The sequence below is a fragment of the Oncorhynchus kisutch genome, linkage group LG17, assembly GCF_002021735.2.
Source record: "Oncorhynchus kisutch isolate 150728-3 linkage group LG17, Okis_V2, whole genome shotgun sequence".
Lineage (NCBI taxonomy): Eukaryota > Metazoa > Chordata > Actinopteri > Salmoniformes > Salmonidae > Oncorhynchus > Oncorhynchus kisutch.
In genome coordinates, this window is record NC_034190.2 from 33,063,583 (window position 1) to 33,084,180 (window position 20,598).

At 40.7% G+C, this 20,598-nt stretch overlaps 2 protein-coding genes across 3 annotated transcripts in view; one reads left to right on the top strand and one right to left on the bottom strand.

Moving 5' to 3' along the window:
- Positions 1-903, bottom strand: part of enpp2l (ectonucleotide pyrophosphatase/phosphodiesterase 2-like) — a 31,248-nt gene extending 30,345 nt beyond the window's left edge. Inside the window, exon 1 of the mRNA XM_020505483.2 lies at positions 600-903. Within this exon, the coding sequence (XP_020361072.1) occupies positions 600-617 (18 nt within the window). The 5' untranslated portion in view covers positions 618-903. The remainder of the gene's footprint in view (positions 1-599) is intronic.
- Positions 777-19,465, top strand: LOC109907498 (DEP domain-containing mTOR-interacting protein-like). Of its 2 annotated transcripts, none has more exons than XM_020505486.2 (5): positions 777-925; positions 16,882-17,013; positions 17,140-17,210; positions 17,338-17,442; positions 17,627-19,465. In XM_020505486.2, the coding sequence occupies exons 1-5, from the start codon at positions 886-888 to the stop codon at positions 17,753-17,755; spliced, it is 477 nt and encodes a 158-aa protein (XP_020361075.1). In that variant the 5' UTR covers positions 777-885; the 3' UTR covers positions 17,756-19,465. The 2 variants fall into 2 exon arrangements, with proteins under 2 accessions (XP_020361075.1, XP_020361076.1); XM_020505487.2 differs by lacking the exon at positions 777-925 and adding an exon at positions 15,523-15,914.
- Positions 19,466-20,598: the final 1,133 nt, after the last annotated feature.

The following is a 20,598-nucleotide window of genomic DNA, read 5'->3' on the forward strand; positions in this document are numbered from 1 at the left end:
TCAAAAACAAAAATCTTAGCAGATACTGATATTTGTGTCAGCGAAGAGAAAACTTAAATGAATGTGATTCATTATATAAACTAATCAGTCTGAGCAGACGATTCCTGTCACTCATTGATTGCATCGCTATTGATTCAAGTTCATCTGAACTGCTGCACTTAAAACGATACATCTGACACATAGTCAGTCCTATTCAGTTTCAGTTGAAACATTTACTCTCAAATAAATGCTGGCATCAATTAAGAAAATGTAAAATAATGTGTTGCAGAACATAACCGAGCCTTACATGACTATACAAAATATTAATCACTAGCCAATTTAGCATGTTTGCTTGCCCGGGTAAACAAGTGCGTGTGCCACTATTTACGGACTGTATGTAGCCTACCGACAATTTGTCTATTCATCTGTTGTTTATTTTTCGTAGTTAATGCATTATGCACAGGATGAATCATTACATACGTTTTATTATAGCTCGCTTGCAAGATCTGGACGCCTGTTGCAAGGACGCATTTAGCATTTTGTCAGGTTGCCCAAAAGAAATCCAAGAATGTCATGACTACATTTCAGAATACAACAATTATGAAACAATCTTACCGTACCAATTTTCCCAGTAACATGTTCCAAATAGCGTATCCTCTTAGTGCATTCTTCAAAAGTGTCAAAAAAATGGTGGGCAAAGTCCACCCTGACCGTTCTGAATCGATGGACAGGGCGCTGGGGTTCAGCGCTGTTCAGTTGTCTTGCTCAATTTGTTTTTTGCTGCAAACCAATGCGGATTAAGTAATGGTGACAGCTGCGCTCTGGTACAATGGTGCTGCTGGCAGATGTTCTGTTAACCACAGTCAGCACTAAACTGTGGGTTCACTCCTACGCACGACCCGCGCAATGACCGAGGGAGAGAGAGAGACGCTCAGAGAGAGAAGGGGTGGGTTTTTATAACACTTTCTCAACTACAGTTTATGTTGAAATAACAGCTGTGAAAATAATTATAGAAAACACCACAAAAATTACTTTTGGCCTTGGGACCATAGCGAAATTTCCTATAATGAATTACAATATAAGTTAAATAGTTTTCCTTCCAAAATATTGTAATTAAGTATGTTAAAAAGCAGCTTTTCTGTGTTGGAATTGTGTGGGCGCATACCGGTCATTATAAATATTCATGCGAGTTAAACACTGATTGGCCAGTTTATCCTCCTCAGCATTTTTGTAAATACCAAGCATTTTGAGGTGTTTTTTTTTTAAGTGTTTTTTTTCTCTACAATTCATGCTGTAGCCACAAATACGAGTATAGGATGAGTCAACAACATTATTTGGGTATGCGTTAACATAATATTAACTTTTAAAAGTTCGATTTCCACTGGACAGTTACTTTAAAACTGCAAAAATGTATGTCAGCCACAGGGAAAACTGTGTAGAATTACAGGAAATGCATTTTAAAATGTAAACAAAGATTCTGGGGGAGGACCCCCAGTCTACTGTTCGTCCTTCCCAATATCTACACCCTTGCATGGGAGGGTGAGTGCACAGGGTGATTCCATGTTTATCATAGGCCTGTACTGTATGTCAGATATGGCATGTGTACCCTTGTTGACCTCTACTTGTGGTGCTAGGGGTTTGACTTGAAATTGACACTTTTTTGAAATGTGTTTTGGAAATGCATGGAAAGCACTCCTTTTGCCATTTGTCATTTCCTGTGTGATTATGCTCTTAATTCATCAAGCCCAAAAGCAAAGATGAAAGTATTTTGATACTGAATGGGGTAATGCATATTTGAGGTAAGAGTCCTCAATTTCATTTACTACAACAAATACACCCCATTCTGTCTCGTTTACCAATCATTCTGTTCTGTTTATTGAGTCAAAGGGGATGTCACAATGCAAAGGGAATAGTTACTCAATGCTACTCTCAAGGCTAGAAGTATAGAGGGTTCAAACAGCCCACAGGGGCATCCTCCAGTGCATGCTGATATACAGTACAGTACACAATGTTATATTCCACTCATTTAGCAGGGGCTCTATTCCACAGCATTATAAAGGCGCCAATGGTACCAATTCTCAGAAATCTATTTTTTTCCTGGTAGTCAAGCCCTTTACAGGAGGGAGGCTCTCTGTCACTGCTTTACTGTTTTGAAACTAATCAGGACAAACTTTGCTTGAGGGCATCCACTTCCTAAAATGTACTCCGATGTTATGAAATATTTATCAAACAATGGTGTTTTGTTCAGTCGTTGGAGGCTTAGGTAGTTATGGGTAGCTGTTGAATGACACAGCATTAAGACTAAAAGCTTGTCCTGTCTCATTCGGCTATTCGGCCTTTGGAGTGGATTACCTGGCATGGCCATTGAGCAATTTGATTGGGCAGTGAACCTCTGCTACCTGGGGCTATGCTTACCTCCCTGATCCTACAGGAAGTTGGATCGGATAGGGTTTCAACTTCCATGTCACCTGGGGACCAGATTCATTAAAAAAATGCTCTCTCTCTCTCTCTCTCTCTCTCTCTCTCTCTCTCTCTCTCTCTCTCTCTCTCTCTCTCTCTCTCTCTCTCTCTCTCTCTCTCTCTCTCTCTCTCTCTCTCTCTCTCTCTCTCTCTCTCTCTCTCTCTCTCTCTCTCTCTCTCTCTCTCTCTCTCTCTCTCTCTCTCTCTCTCTCTCTCTCTCTCTCTCTCTCTCTCTCTCTCTCACACTCACTCACTCACTCACTCACTCACTCACTCACTCACTCACTCACTCACTCACTCACTCACTCACTCTCTCACTCACTCACTCTCACTCTCTCACTCACTGTCTCTGAAAAAGGGACACGGTCCCTCTCCACCTCAGGCTCTGGTTGACAAACCTTACTATAAGGACACTTATTTGATATGGTTTCTAACTATGTTACCCTGTGAATTTCGACCTGAGAATCCTGCATGTTTTATCAAACTCCAGATGCACACCACAAGTTGAAATGGTTAAAGAAAATACCTTAGACAAAGAAGAATATAATGAATTTGTGAGTTTGCCACTGCTCCTCATGCAGTAACCATTGCTCAGGACCCACCCTGCCTCTGTCTTTGTGCAGTCAAATGTGTCAACCACTATGATAGACCTTAAAAGGAAACATTGTTGTCGCTCTAGATTAATTGAACATATTGAGAATTGTCCAGGAATAAAATGGACAGTAATATGGTTGTGGGAAGTGAGGTCAAGAGTATATTCAAATAAGCTTATGCTGACATTCGTTGAGAGCAAAGTGAAAGAGCACACTACAGCACTTTGGACAAAGTTTGTAAATATTTGCCCCAGCACGCACACTACACTACACACTACACTACACTACACTACACAACACACACACACACACAAACACACACACACACACACACACACACACACACACACACTACACACTACACACTAGTCACCTGTAACAACATAAAGATTAAGGTTGAAGGGACAGTTCATCTAGGTCTATATGCCTCAATTCAAGTGAATGGAGAAGATAGGATTTTATTTGGTGCTTATCCATCTGGGGCATGTAGCTGGATCTACGCAACCATGGAATCCTAATGAGAGACTACTTTTGAGGTCTGAAAACATTATGATTTCGAAGTGAACTGTCCCTTTAAATATCATGCATGATTCATCCAAGTTAACAGTGATGCAAAATCCAGAACACCAATAGAATTATTCCTCATAATACTCATATCCCACAGTCTACGGACAGATGCAACATTTTATTGTTTTATGTTATTCATGTTGTTTATTGCTCATAGTGTGTAGTGGCGAGTTGACCTCAATTTCACCCACACAGCCCACTGACGTAGGACCACTGACCTAGTGCAAACAATACAATGTAACTAAAAAAACATATTTGAACTTGTCCCGCACACTGAGGCTGGTTCAGGGGATATCATTTCTTTCTAGTATTTTTAAGGCCAAGCCAGTATTCACAAGTTTGAGCATTGTGAGAGTTGACAGTTTGCTGCTTGAAAGGCTTGCAGGTTTGAGGCAGTATGTCTCTATGCTCTGCAAATCTTAAACATCAGCAGATTCAAAAGACATGGAATTAGTGCAAAACGCAGCATCATATGATGCAAAGTGCCTCAAACGGGGATGATTTCTGTCCTTTGACAGTTACATATCTTGAAAACGTGATTGATGACTAGCAAAACATTTTGGGAATTTGTCAACGATGGACTATCTAGTGGTACTAAATATCTGAAGGTGTATCAGTTGTTGGGAACTTCAAAGTCATTGGAGGAAGTGGAGGACCATTCCTCTATTTGAATTTAAGAAAAAAAATATGAGACAAAAAAATCAGTTTAGATTCATCTGTACTGAATAAATATAATAATGTCCAGATACTAAATATAAAATCTGGATGAAAACACTGTTTTTCAATGTTCTACAGTTGTCTCAACAGCACACCCTATAGGGTGGCTAAAAACGGTCCATTGCTTTATAATTTAAACATTCCTGAAATCCCAATTAGTTTGTTTAGCCAAAGAGTTTGAAACCTAACTGGTTTAAACTGTTAATATAAAACAGCTGATGACGCGGTTGCAGCAATGCAATAAGCAGACACAATCTGATACATATGTGGTGAATGTTCCCTTCTGTTCTACTGCGTTGAGCACCCATGTGTCTTCGTCTGTCCATTTTTCTATAGTTATTAAATGTATCGGTGGGACATTTTGCAAGTTTCTGGTCCAACTTCACACCATTGCTGTTTTGAAAGGTAACTTGTCTTTTGGATTTTTTACATTATCCAGGGAAGAATGAACAGATAGCCATTCAGATCTCTTGCAGTAGCATTTGACATATTTCCCATCCAATCAAATGATTGAATGAACTGACATGCGAAGATATTTGGGGGAGAGAATAATTTTAACAGTTTTTCTCAATTGCTAAAACACAATTTCTGAAACCTTGCTCCATTTCCTGAAAACATTAAACACACTACCTCATCTTCAAGCACTATTTACATAACCTCTGACTCCTCTTGCAAAATGAAACATTCGCCTCAAAACAGTTTTACCTGTGTTCAAAATCAAACACTGCTCTCAAATCATAAACAAAGTGATCAAAATGATATACACTCTCAAGCAGTCAGTAAACAATACACCGAAAAATAGAAAACACATTGTTCAAAACATACAATCCTCAGGAAGAAGTACATTTTTTATCTAAAAAAATATACATATTTTTTCCGTCATTGTCTTTCGATGAACGAAAACATGTTCCATCATAGTAGTTCAAAATTGATCAGAAATTACTACTCTGCTTTGCTCTTTGCAATTTTGTTTTTTGTTCTTCCTCCTCCTTGTACCCCTATTTTTACAGTACTGTACCCTGCATCTCACAAACTTGTCCTTTGTCTCTGTGATACTGTAATTCTTGTTCTTTGTTGATATGAACCTGCAACCAGTCAAAATCTATTGAGCAGTCAGTACTGTTACAGTTTTTTTTCACATCATCCCTAACATGTGCAAAATAATAAGTGCATTTCTCAGAACAATTTGTACAAACTGCAATATACAATAGATATATGTTTCTAAAGCTAGTCAGTCACTAAAAATCCTTAGTACATCTCTCAAAAGTAAATATTCATGCCAATGATCATGTCAGTGTCATCAGAATGATAAGTCATTGAGTCATTGTTCACGAACAAGGTCGTCAAAATGTTTAGGCATGTTGTCAATGTAACTGTGTACTTTGACAGTATTACCTGATGTAAACTTAGGCTACAGTTTGGATGACAGTTACTGTATTGAAAATGCACAAGGCTGCACTTCTATGGCATATATCAATTTCAACAGTACTATTTACATATTACTGTATGTTGGTTATTGATTAAAAGAGACTGGACAACCCAAGGGGCACCAAGGAAAAAAAAACTAAATTAGAAAGAAACACAGGAAACCACCCCTAAGGCACAACTTTGCCCGCAGCACTGTTGTGCTGTCTCTATACATCCAGACGTTCCTGTCTGTCGGCCCACATATTCTCATCCACATCACACCGGATATTTTCCCTTCCAATGCACGTGGAAAGAATCTTTTGGAATGCCTTATCCATCCTCTGCAGGTGCCTACTGTGATGTCCTCACATGCTGCATCCATTGCAGCCAGCAGGGTCATCTGTGTGTGTGGCTAATGATCGTACACCTTCCACCTCCATGCTGAAAATAACTCCTCAATTGGGTTAAGGAATGGTGAATAAGGTGGGAGGAATTCTACGAGCATCCTCGGGCCTTATGATGTTTGATCGATGGAAACTCACATTATCACAAATGACCACATACTTTGGCCAATCCTCTCTAAACAGACCCCTCTCATCATCAGGGATGAGAGTCTAAAAAGTTGAGTAGATGCTGGGTGTTGTATGGCCCTATAAGGGGGATATGGGTTAGGACACCATGCTCCGAAATAGCAGCACACATGGTGATATTTCCTCCCCGTTGGCCTGGCAAATCCACAGTAGCTCTGTGACCGATGATATTCCGATATGTTCCGATATTCCTTCTGCATGTGGTCAGGTTGAAGCCAGCCTCATCCACGTATACAAAGTTGTGAGAGGGTTCACTTGATTCCAACTCCATTATACGCTATATCTCAGAACACACAGTTGAATTTGTTTTGGTAAGGAAGAGTGACATAAAATGCACATATATTGCATGTTCCTTCCACAGCAATGGAAATGTGTGCAGTTTATGCTTACTGTACTATGTATCACTATAAAATGTTGCTGTAAAGTAGTTACATAGATATGTGTTTTACCTGTACATACTGGTACCGTAGCTCCTTAACTCTGTCCTCATTCCTTTGGAATGGTACACGGTACAGCTGTTTCATACTCATCTGGTTTCATTGCAGCACCCTGTCGATGGTTGAGATGCTAACCGTATGGATGTTTTCAAAGACATCGTTGTCTTCTATAATGGACCTTTGTATTTGAGTCTCATGGCATTGTTTGCTCGGACCATGGTGCAAATAGCCTCCTCCTGTTGAGGTGTGAAAAGGCGTCCTCTGCCACGGGTTTGAGGTGATCTTGCAGTCCTATGTGGGGAAAAATGCAGTGATGCATCGCACACTTTCACATAGACAAAAACTATGCGAACACACATTTTACTATAAAACATTGCAACTCTGTGTTGTGGTCTGTCTATATATGCTTGCCAATTGATTCTTCATGAGATGCACCTTTGAGCAATTTAGACAACTGGTTGATTGTTGGCTGAACTAACACTTTACATTCCTTCATGAGTGAGGGTCAATTTCACCTGCACGATTCATCAATTCACGTTTTTGTACAAAAGGTCTAATAGAAATGTGTAAAACTATGCTTGACAGTTTATGACAAATAGTTAAACAATTTTGCATGTAATGGCTTATGCAAGGAACTAATGCCTAGATGTTTTGAGGGGTAAGACTATTCAACAGAGAACCATGTACTATATTTTGATTAACATGACATGAGCAATTGATAATGTGGAAAAAAGCTGACACTTGTACATTATCAATTGCAATTTGTTAAAAGGAATAAGAAATTGCTTTAATGATGTGCACAAGTGACTAGATGATTTGGAATTTGTACAAGTAGTTGCACTTTTGATCTAAGAAATGCACCAAAGCGACTGAAAAAAAAAACTGTAATAAATGGAAAGCACAATGTTCAGGGCCATCAATGTGTCCATTGTACAGTATACAGCCTACAATGCACTGTACTACAGTATCCATTCTCAGACTTTCTCCTTCCCACCTTCAACAACCTGTTTGCTCTCTGAACTGGCTTATATTGGTTGTATCGCATCATTTGAAACAGATTAAATCAATTTTGAGTGGTTGTTTTCAATCAATGACATATGTTCTCTATTTGTATTTGATTGTTGCCACTTGTGTTTACCAGTATGGATGACATGTGCATTAGAGTGCAGAATGTGTTTTGAGAATGAGAATGTGTTTAGAGTTTTGCTGAAAAGTCTAAGTGAGATCTGCAAATTGTGTTTTACCATGTGAAATGGTTTAAGGTATTGACATCCGACTGCATAATTAGCTAAATGAGTCCAGGCAACTGAGAACTTTGTTCAGCCAATGGGTTATAGTGTTTTAGCAATTGAGAAAAACTGTAATAGCATCTAGCGAAATACCCTGCCGCAGTTTCAGTAAAAGGCTGAGAGATGGGGCTAGAGAAATGTAACCACTCTCAAATGTATAGACTTAGCTATGGATGCAAGGACTGATCATCCATGATATCAAAAGTATCATGTTAACTATGGTTTGAGGCTATGCAGTGTCTGTTTACATTTACTTTCTTTACAAACATTGGAGTTAACAAGTCCAAAAAATTGATGTGGCAATTGCAGATTGCCGCTTTAAACAAAGTTGCACCATGGGGCTGTAGTGTCGGCAGCTAGATAGATTAAAAATAGGTATTTTTCCAAATAATTTTCATCCATCGTCCTCAATTTCACAAGTCTAAATCCGACACTGGTATAAATGTACAGAAACATATGTTCTACCATCTGCGCTGGGACCCTTGAACTCCTCATTTTGAAACGTACTCTCTCTGCTGGTGAATAGTGGTACTGGTTGTGAATAGTGGTAACATCATTTCTACTTCTGAGTTAACTACGTCATAGGAGTCTTTGTTAAAAAGCACTGTTACTGTACAACTACAAATATAAACCTGGATGGATCATGACTGCTTGTCAGTTAACTTTTGTATGGTGGTGGTATCAAACTTGTCAGTTAACTTCTTCCATTGTTGCCCCTCACCAACTTTAAATATCTGCTATCTGAGCAGCTAACCGATCGCTGCAGCTGTACATAGTCCATCTGTAAATATCCCACCCAATTTACCTACTTCATCCCCATACGGTTTTCTTTATTTACTTTTCTGCTCTTTTGCACACCAGTATCTCTACCTGCACATGACCATCTGATCATTTATCACTCCAGTGTTAATCTGCAAAATTGTAATTATTCGCCTACCTCCTCATGCCTTTTGCACACAATGTATATAGACTCTTTTTTTCTTTTTTCTACTGTGTTATTGACTTGTTTATTGTTTACTCCATGTGTAACTCTGTGTTGTTGTCTGTTCACACAGCTTTATCTTGCCCAGGTCGCAGTTGTAAATGAGAACTTGTTCTCAACTAGCCTACCTGGTTAAATAAAGGGGAAATAAAATAAATTAAATGTAGATGTCCTCGATAATTCCCACCGAACTAGTATAAAGATCTTGGATGGAGATTGTCTGCGAAAGTAGAGGACATTGTTTTTTCTTACAACCCAATAAAGAGCCTAAAGAATATATTGAACTTCAAAGAGTGGTATCAAACTGAAAAGTTTCTAGCAGAGAATTACAAACTATGATCGCATTATTAGCACTTTATTATGATCAGTGGAGGCTGGTGGAATGGCTATGGGAGGAAAGGCTCATTGTAAAGGCTGGAATTAATAAAATGGAACAGAGTCAAACATGTGGTTTCATATGTTTGATACTGTTCCATTTATCCCATTACAGACATTACAATGAGCCCGTCCTCCTGTAGCTCCCCCAACCAGCCTCCACTGATTATGATCAACAAAATGGCAATCATTTTTTGAATGCATCACTGTTACTCAGTCTATGGCCAGTCGATGGCAATGTTATCTATAATACAAAAGCATCATAACAGTGGTCACCAACCCTGGTACTGTCAAGCGCTACACTGAAACCTGATCGAAACACCACACATCCAACTGACCAACCATTGTCTCCTGACAATTGTGTCATTCCTTCAACTGTCTGTCAACTGACCATAAATGGCAAATGATTAACCATGTATAAGACAAACAGAAGTGGCACGTGTTGACTGTTGAAACAAGCTCCGCTGTATAAATGACTGTGAAATGACACTGTGCGCCTGCCATTGCTATCATGTAGGCCTATAGCAGGGATGGACTCTGTTACACATGATACAAAGCAAGGACAACTCTGAACTGAATTTACTGTTCCAATGTAGGACACGTGCTGATAAACAGTAAGTCATGTTGTCAAATTAAATCAAATCAAATTGTATTAGTCACATGCGCCGAATACAACGTAAGGTGTAGACCTTACAGTGAAATGCTTACTTACGAGTCCCTAACTGACAGTGCAGTTTAAAAAAATACAGATAAGAATAAGAGATAAAAGTAACAAGTACTTAAAGAGCAGCAGTGAAATAACAATAGCGAGACTATATACAGGGGGGTGCCGGTAGTTGAGGTAGTATGTACATGTAGGTTGAGTTAATTAAAGTGACTATGCATAGATGACAACAGAGAGTGGCAGTGGTGTGGGGGGGCAATGTGAATAGTCTGGGTAGCCATTTGATTAGATGTTCAGGAGTCTTATGGCTTGGGGGTAGAAGCTGTTAAGAAGCTTTTTGGACCTAGACTTGGCGCTCTGGTACCGCTTGCCGCGTGGTAGCAGAGAGAACAGTCTATGACTAGGGTGGCTGGAGTCTTTGGCAACTTTCAGGGCCTTTCTCTGACACTGCCTGGTGTAGAGGTCCTGGATGGCAGGAAGCTTGGCCCCAGTGATCTACTGGGCCTTTCGCACTACCCTCTGTAGTGCTTTGCGGTTGGAGGCCAAGCAGTTGCTATACCAGGCAGTGATGCAACCAGTCAGGATGCTCTCGATGATGCAGCTGTAGAACGTTTTGAGGATCTGAGGACCCGTGCCAAATCTTTTCAGTCTCCTGAGGGGGAATAGGTTTTGTCGTGTCCGCTTCACGATTGTCATGGTGTGCATGGACCATGTTAGTTTGTTGGTGATGTGGACACCAAGGAACTTGAAGTGCTCAACCTGCTCCATTGCAGCCCCGTCGATGAGAATGGGGGCGTGCTCGGTCCTTTTTTTCCTGTAGTCCACAATCATCTCCTTTGTCTTGATCACGTTGAGGGAGAGGTTGTTGTCCTGGCACCACACGGCCAGGTCTCTGACCTCCTCCCTATAGGCTGTCTCGTTGTTGTCGGTGATCAGGCCTACCACTGTTGTGTCATCAGCAAATTTAATGATGGTGTTGCAGTCGTGCCTGGCCGTGCAGTCATGAGTGAACAGGGAGTACAGGAGGGGGCTGAGCACGCACCCCTGAGGGGCCCCTGTGGTGAAGAACAGCATGGCGGATGTGTTGTTACCTACCCTTACCACCTGGGGGCGGCCCGTCAGGAAGTCCAGGATCCAGTTGCAGAGGGAGGTGTTTTGTCCCAGGGACCTTAGCTTATTGATGAGCTTTGAGGGCACTATGGTGTTGAACGCTGAGCTGTAGTCAATGAATAGCATTCTCACATAGATGTTCCTTTTGTCCAGGTGGGAAAGGGCAGTGTGGAGTGCAAAAGAGACTGCATCATCTGTGGATATGTTGGGGCGGTATGCAAATTGGAGTGGGTCTAGGGTTTCTGGGATGATGGTGTTGATGTGACCCATGACCGGCCTTTCAAAGCACTTCATGGCTACAGAAGTGAGTGCTACAGGTCGGTAGTCATTTAGGCAGGTTACCTTAGTGTTCTTGGGCACAGGCACTATGGTGGTCAGCTTAAAACATGTTGGTATTCCAGACTCGTACAGGGAGAGGTTGAAAATGTCAGTGAAGACACTTGCTAGTTGGTCAGCGCATGCTCACAGCATATGTCCTGATAATCCGTCTGGTCCTGCGGCCTTGTGAATGTTGACCTGTCTAAAGGTCTTACTCACATCGGCTGCGGAGAGAGTGATCACACAGTCTTCCTGTACAGCTGGTGCTCCCATGCGTGTTTCAGTGTTATTTGCCTCGAAGCGAGCATAGAAGTAGTTTAACTCATCCGGTAGGCTCGTGTCACTGGGCAGCTCTCGGCTGTGCTTCCCTTTGTAGTCTGTAATGGTTTGCAGGCCCTGCCACATCCGACAAGCATCAGAGCCGGTGTTGTACGACTTGATCTTAGTCCTGTATTGATGCTTTGCCTGTTTGATGGTTCATCGGAGGGCATAGCGGGATTTCTTATAAGCTTCCGGGTTAGAGTCCCGCTCTTTTAAAGCGGCAGCTCTAGCCTTTAGCTCAGTGCGGATGCTGCCTGTAATCCATGATTTCTGGGTGGGGTATGTACGTACGGTCACTGTGGGGGCAACGTCATCGATTCACTTATTGATGAAGCCAATGACAGATGTGGTGTACAGATGTTGTAATACTGTCATGTTGTCTGTATGGTCATCTTGCAGCTCTGTAAACTGAGCTTATCTTCTATGTTTTTGTCACTGTTCAGTGCAGGCTTTTATGGTCATCTTGACCTGGGGACAGACAGAGACATGTCTTGAAAGAAGTTGGGACACATACAGTATAGTACATGAAGGAAGTTGGGACACACAGTATGGTACGTACTGTACAGTGTGAATTCAGTCAAACCTGCCATAGCAAGTGTATTTACTATTATACAACGGGTGGTTCTAATCCTGAATGCTGATTAGTTCAAAGCATATTCCAGCCGGTGTCTATTCCAAAAGTTACCGCCGTCTAAATCTACAACGTTAAAATTGACTGCGCAATCCACTGTCTCATCAGCCCAGCCAGGCAATTTATAAACTTGAACTCCACTATAAAATGCATCTAGACATTATCTCACGCTTCTTTTAGACTAACATTTAGTGTTCAACAGCAGCGATTTGTATAAACCTTGCTATCTATCTCTCTGACATTTGCAACATTGTTTCAATATTTAAATTCGATCTCTAGTGTCCCGTAGTAATGAACGTGCCGGGAGTCAGGACGAGACAGACGGACAGGCAGCGTTTCTCAGCCAGTCGTGTCTCAGCCAGTCATGAATCAGCTGGCATAATTTTTATGGTTATATACAAAGAAATGTCAATTGAAAAAAGGTCAAACAAACGAAGTGCAGCTTGTTTGCGGCCTTTCCAGCTATACTGTTTGAAGTGACTGTAAATTAGCCGTAGCTGGCTAGCTAGTAAGCAAAGGATAAGAACGTTTCCCGCCAGTATGGCAATGGAACATTTAGAATTAACAACTGTGTCGCGTCCATTAATACAGAACAGAAAAATAGAATCAACTGAATCGATAGAATGAACGACCGACCGGCTTGGGAAGCAACCCAAGACTGGTGTCAGGACTATATCTTGTGGAAGGATGAAATAGTATGAATAAATTCATCAAAATAAAAGTGATAATCCCCTCGAAGCCAGTGTTTGGAGGATATATATATATATACTCTCCAAACACCGTCTTCTAGGGCATTATCACTTAAGCGGAGTGTGTGCACAGTTACACTACGTTTTCGGAAATCCGGAGGCATCTACCTTTGTGCAGAGCCTAACTGTTACTGATAGTAGTATAATATCCATGAACATTCTGTTGTTTTATTTGGGCACATACGGGGAAAGAGCTTAGCGCTACATTTGGGATTTATTGAATGGAGCTCTAAGTCTACAGACATAGGATCTTAATTTGAGCCAATTTGCTACAGCAGGAAAATAATCCTGCAGCAACAGAAAATTTGAATTATTATGTGGATTATAACGATGGACATGTTCTTATAGGGTCTGGTGCATTTTTCTTTAAGTCAAATCAAGTTTGACATTTTAAAGTTAAAATGACAAACTTTAGAAGCTTTTTTAAACCTTGAATACATGAGTTTGCATTTCCTGGATGATTCTCAGCAACAAAAGAGTGATCATCCTAAATCTGCATGTAAGAAAAGGCCTAGTTATTGAGCTATATGTTCTCTAAATACCTCAGGCAGTGTGACATCCATATCAGAATTTATAAGCCTATTGATCACGACTCACCTCTCTCTATACATTATGAATTATGTCTCTACATTTTAGCAATGTGAGAGGAGAGAGATATTGCTATTGGATATTGCTCTCTGGCTGGGCAACCAGGCAAAGGAGCCACAGAATAGAAGTCATCATGTTATACTACTGATCATGATGCACTTAGTGTTGGTGTGTGGTCAATGAATATCTTGGTTTGATGATCATCTTGGTTTGTCATTGAAATGATACAATACACTTTATTTTATTTCTTTCTTTCATCACATTCCCAGTGGGTCAGAAGTTTACATACACTCAATTAGTATTTGGTAGCATTGCCTTGAAATTGTTAATTAACTTGGGTCAAATGCTTCAGGTAGCCTTCCACAAGCTTCCCACAATAAGTTGGGTGAATTTTGGCCCATTCCTCCTGACAGAGCTGTTGTAACTGAGTCAGGTTGGTAGGCCTCCTCGCTGGCACATGCCTTTTCAGTTCTGCCCACAAATGTTCTATAGGATTGAGGTCAGGGCTTTGTGATGGCCACTCCAATACATTGACTTTGCTGTCCTTAAGCCATTTTGCCACAACTTTGGAAGTATGCTTGGAGTCATTGTCCATTTGGAAGACCCATTTGCGACCAATCTTTAACTTCCTGACTGATGTCTTGAGATGTTGCTTCAATATATCCACATCATTTTCCTGCCTCATGATGCCATTTATTTTGTGAAGTGCACCAGTCTCTCCTGCACCAAAGCACCCGCACAACATGCTTCACAGTTGGGATGGTGTTCTTCGGCTTGCAAGCCTCCACTTTTTCCTCCAAACATAATGATGGTCATTATGGCCAAAGAGTTCTATTTTTGTTTCATCAGACCAGAGGACATTGCTCCAAAAAGTACGATCTTTGTCCCCATGTGCAGTTGCAAACTGTATTCTGGCTTTTTTATGGTGGTTTTGGAGCAGTGGCTTCTTCCTTGCTGAGCGGCCTTTCAGGTTATGTCGATATAGACTGTGGATATAGATACTTTTGTACCTGTTTCCTCCAGCATCTTCACAAGTTCCTTTGCTGTTGTTCTGGGATTGATTTGCACTTTTAGCACCAAGGTACGTTAATCTCTAGGAGACAGAGATATTTGTGGAGTGATTGAAAAACAAGTTTTAATGACTCCAACCTAAATGTATGTAAACTTCTGACTTCAACTGTAATTGGGTAAATACATTGAATATTATATTTGTCAACAGCTAGGAATGTTCTTGATTTATCTCACAGAAGGCCATTATCATTAGGCCATTATCATCAGTTTGTTTGTCGATATGTCATTGTGGATGTAGTCATTGTTGATATGGATGTTGTTGAACCTTCCCACTGACCATGTCTCTCATCCATGTACCATGACAGAGAATGTGTGTGTGCGTGTGTGTTTGTGTCACGTCCTGACCTTAGTTCCTTTTTTATGTCTCTGTTTTAGTTTGGTCAGGGAGAGAGTTGGGGTGGGCATTCTATGTTTTTGTTCTAGGTTTTGTATTTCTGTGTTTGGCCTGGTATGGTTCCCAATCAGAGGCAGCTGTCGATCGTTGTCTCAGATTGAGAACAATACTTAGGTAGCCTGTTTTCCCACTATGATTTGGGGCTAGTTATTTTCTGGTTAGTGTTTGTTGCACCTGTCAGAACTGTTTGTGTATCGGTTTTGTTTGTGTGTTCACTCTTGATTAAAAGGTATTATGGATGCGTACCATGCTGCACTTTGGTCCTCCTCTCCTTCCACCAACGAAAATCGTTACAGTTTGTGTGCGTGTGTGTGTGTAATAGAGAATGTCCTGTCCTTCCACTCCACCTTGCCTGACCACAGTGACCAGTGGAAAACTCCACTGTTTCTTTCCCTACCTCCATTAGAGCATTAGTGATCCCAAGATGCCTTTCTCAGCTGTTATCGCCTACCCTGGGATAGCCTGGCAACAAGTCATCCCTCAACCCCTCCCACTCCCTCCCGGCCAGCCTAGACTGTTTACTCTCTCTGGGGGTTAACATTTAACATTTATACCGGAGCACCACAGCTGACTACATCATCAGAGATTGTGGACAGCAACCTTCCCAAGTTACTTGGCACTTTGGCTGGCAAACCTTTGAAGTGAATTGTACGATGGGACCTCGGACAGCTGGTAAGGGCAACTTTTATTGTGCGAGGCAAATAAGTGAAAGGTGGAGATTGTAGGTTTACTGAACTTGTTTGGGTTTACTTGCTATGGCTAATGTAATATCAAATCAAATTTATTTATATAGCCCTTCGTACATCAGCTGATATCTCAAAGTGCTGTACAGAAACCCAGCCTAAATCCCCAAACAGCAAGCAATGCAGGTGTAGAAGCACGTGTAGAAGCAATATTGTGTCTCTTGTTAAGTCATAAGCATTGGTGTTGAGTTCACCTATATGAGTGCTACGAATACAATGGTATCACAAGTGGCTGAGGATCTCTTTTTACTCCTACTTGTGCTCTTAAGTATTTTTAAATGATCATGTCTATTCCTTTTTTTTTGTGAGACTGAGAACCATTTTATTGATGAAAAATTATAGATTAGTCCAATTATATGCAACTACAAATGAGAAGAGATACCCAGCACAGATGAAAGGATTATTACATTGAGTTTGACTGGGGGTGAATTTGACCTTTATTCTATATGTCATCATAATAGTATGCTGGTGATTGTTATGTAACTAAGTACAGTAACCATAGCTTCCACGATAGGCTGGTATAAATGTAAGCTTGTCAGGAAGTGTTACCTTGATATCAATCAACTCAGGGAGTGTTCATACAACACATTATGTGGCTATATTTGATTAGCAGCAGACACTTTGTTCTTTCATAACACTCAGATATGAAATGGGAGGCAGTGGGGTATGTGGTGTGTGTTTGATGTGTTCTACTGTGAACTACAGCACAGCTAACAGTTCTAAAACTGGAGTGTGTGACTGTGTGTGTGAGACATTTCAGAAGGAATAACATGGTGGCCTCCTTTTGTTATTTGTGCTTTTTCCTCTCAGTACACTTTGTCAATCTCTCTCAATCATAAAACATGTCTATGCTCTCTGTGCGACATCTCTGTAAGTTCTTCTTCTCTTTCTCTCAGTCACTCCATCTAAGGAAAGAAAGATGGTGTCCGGGGGGCAAGATAACAGTTTTAGTAGTGGCAACAGCGGGTATTGTAACAGAGGTCCCATGCTTAGCCCTACCTCACCTGTGCTGTCAAACCCCAAATCAGGTTAGAATCTTTCTGGTCTTCACCTAAAGCTGTATCATGTCCTCTCTGCTGTACAGATTCAATTTAAACACCACTGTTCGTGATGACACGGAGAATCTGCTAACAGCGTCTTTGTTCCATTGACAGTGCTAAAGAGACATGTAAGTCCAGAGGAGCTTCGGAGACCAGGAGGTTCATACATAAAGAGGACGTTTACAGTACGTTACCACAGTGTTCCCTCTTATTCATGCAAAAACAATGAAACACAACCAAATATCAATGATATCCATAACCTTTTTTCACGATTCTATTCCTTTGTAAGTCATGTGATCAATCTATCTCCAGATTGTGGGTGATGCGGTGGGCTGGGGCTTCGTGGTCAGGGGGAGTAGACCATGTCATATCCAGGCAGTGGACCCCAGTGGCCCTGCAGCAGCAGTAGGAGTGAAAGTGAGTACCATGGTATTGTGGGACATTTAGTGCAAAGAGCATCTCCAGGGCTTACAGGTTGATAACTTTGTCAAATCAATATATTTGTTATACTGGTAGACAATAATAAGTCTTCCTCTGCTATGTGCAGCTCTCATAAATTCTCTTCATTACGTACAGTATTTGACCAAAGTCCGTTTTCCAGGTGCGCCAGTTTGTGGTCTCTGTCAATGGTCTGGACGTCCTGTCTCTGGACTACAAGACGGTCAGCAACCTCATCCTCACTGGATCGCGGACCGTGGTCATGGAGGTTATGGAGGAGTCTGATTGCTGAGGATGAGGTTGTATTGTATTCGGTTACAGTCAACTTAAGGCCTCAGTAACCCATTGGCTCTTGGTGGTCGAAAGCTTAAGAGTAAGAATGTGGACTGTATTGGCCGAAATAAATCCATAGATACCTTATGACCTTGATATGGAGCCAAATGGACTTAGCTACATGATGGACTTGAGACGCGGGGTCACAGCAACAGAAACCTGACGAGCCCCACTGTGAAGCCGCGTGTGTGCTTACATCATCAGTCTGAGACTCTGGCCAGTGTTCTGTGGTTAACATGGATACTGCTTGTGTTTTTTTTGCTCTCCCACAGCAGTTTAGACTTTTGACCTGTGCGCCTGCTGTTTGCTTTTCCACCCACTCCCTCGTTTGCTCCAATGGAGGGTTCCTTCCTAGAAAGACAAGTACTTAGGGTGTTGTTGATTAAGTGAGGTGGCACATATTGTCAACAACACCGCACTTTGTGACGTGGCAGAGGTGTTTTTGAGAGCAGAATAATTTATTTCGATGATTTAGCTTTGCATTTTGCTTGGAATATGTTTGGCATTGAATGCTAAAGTTTGGTAGTGGGAGTAACCTTGTATTCATATTGGACTGAAAATAGCACAATACTGTCAAACTGCAGATCACATACTTTCTGGCAGCATAAAAAGGCTTGGATGTCATCTTGGTTTCTGATTCCACTGCAATATTTTTTGGAAACCCACAATACTGATAAAAGTTCAAATAATCAAACAGTAGTAGCCTATCAACATGTTAATCCTTTTTTTAAATTGATTTTGAAACAACAAATCCGTGTGTTATGTTAATGCACATAGATAGGTTATAGCAGTGATATTGTGCATTTTGTCAAATATGTCAAGGGTAATGCATGATCACATAGTCTAACACAAGGTATAAAGGACCCAAAGCACTAAAGGAGTTGTACTTTCATATAGCCATATAGCCCGACCCTATACATTTGTTATGGTCAACTTTAAAGGGTATTAGTGCAGACCAGAACAGCAAAGAGTATCTGAATTTGTGTTAGCGTCTGATCAGTGTGAAAAGATTTCAATTAGCCAATGAATTAATAAAAATAAAGTAATTTAATGGAAAATGTTAGCAAATGTGTATTTGAATCAATGTTTATGATATTAAAGCAATAACATGATTCATCACTTGCAAATAATCAATCTTATTATTGTTAAAAATCACGTCAACGGAAGCAAATTCTTTTAGCAACATCACCAGAAAATCAATATAATGGATAGAAATGTAACAGCTTCAATCGAATAGCAATAAAGTAAGAGCATTTATTGAACCCTGACGGGAACTTGAAACCGCAATAAAAGTTTAAATAACCTTGAAGATCAAGATCAACAGGATCATATTGGCATTCCTAGATTAAGTGGTTATAATATCTGGTCAAGGAGTGTGCATTGTGCAATAAAATCTGTAGATGGCATGTGAATTATAACAACATTCAATCACGTAAAGAGACTATATGGCTCTGACCACCAGGTGGCAGTATGTACCATATATACAACTGATATTTCCCAACTGGAAATATATATATACATATATTGACTGAATATCCAAATCTCTTTTACAGGCTTTTTACTGTAAATACCTTTCCAGTACTTTGAGAAGTTGTTTTGTTTGTCATGTTTGTTTGATGTCACTTTTGCCACAATAATATTACAATAATAAACCACAAGCTGTATTATATTTTTCCTGCAATATTAGTAGGGTCGCTATCACTACAGATGACTAAAATATCCAGATTGGTGCCTGTTAGTGTAGGAAACTTATGTTAAGATAACCCCTCTGCTGCCCTCAGAGTTCAGGGGCCAAGGGTTTAAGTGCAGTAGCATGGAATGCTCTTAAGATGGGTCAGGGCTTGTGTCAAGGGCAGACATTGTGAGCTACTTCAAACTCCATCTAGTGATGAGCTCAGCATTATGAACGCACAAAGATATTCAAAAGCAAAAAGAGGAAGTGATATAGTGTAACCATATCCTACTGTGAATTCTATAACTGCAGGAATGTTAACCCCATAAGGGGCCTCCAATAAAAAGAGTTGAAGAGGGATTCCACAGGTAATTGATTTTAAAAAAGACGATTCTTTATCACTTCTGTCATGACCATGACCTTGCTGTCATAGCGATGCATAAAACACAGCGTACCTAACTACCCCTCTGTGCTTGTAGAAACACATTCGACATTGGGTCAACTGGGAAAGGTGTGTAGCCCAAGGGGCTTTTGTAGACCCTATGACTTCATGGGGCTAACCATGCTAACATACTGTATTCAGTCACAGTCTGCCTTTAGTCAATGATGTGTTAACTGCCCATTGATGAGTGGGCACTAGTTTGCTGTGAGATGGTCTAATAAAAACAGCTACAGTATCTAGAAGTTACTCAGATAAGTCAAAACTACTATCTTTTTCAACAGCAAGAGTAGAGCCTGTGTGTTTGGAACCATTTCAATAAAAAAATACTATATTTATTGAGTGAAACATTAAACTTCATCGGATATTCATTAAAAAAAAATGTAGGCTGCACCGGAGTGCCATTCCACTCATAACACCAAAGTGGCAAATTCGGGGGTAACCTGACGGGCCACTTGAAGTAGAACCTAGGTTGCATTAAGGTTGCTGCAACATGATCAAAGTGAGTGGTACTTACTCTAATCTTAACTTGTGTCTGTGCTATCCGGGATCCTTGGGACGTCACTACCCCATTGAAGTTGACATTTTAAATGGTTACGCTAAGGGTTAAGGTTAGGACTAGGTAAGGGTTATGGTTAAGGTTAGGGTAGGGTAGGGTAGGGGTTAAGGTTAGGGTTTAGGGTAGGGACGT

Coding starts and splice junctions, on each gene's coding strand:
- LOC109907498 (XM_020505486.2), top strand. CDS start 886: ATGACCGAGGGAGAGAGAGAGACGCTCAGAGAGAGAAGGG. Junction 17,211..17,337: donor ACATAAAGAGGACGTTTACA/GTACGTTACCAC, acceptor ATCTATCTCCAG/ATTGTGGGTGATGCGGTGGG. Junction 17,443..17,626: donor CAGCAGCAGTAGGAGTGAAA/GTGAGTACCATG, acceptor TCCGTTTTCCAG/GTGCGCCAGTTTGTGGTCTC.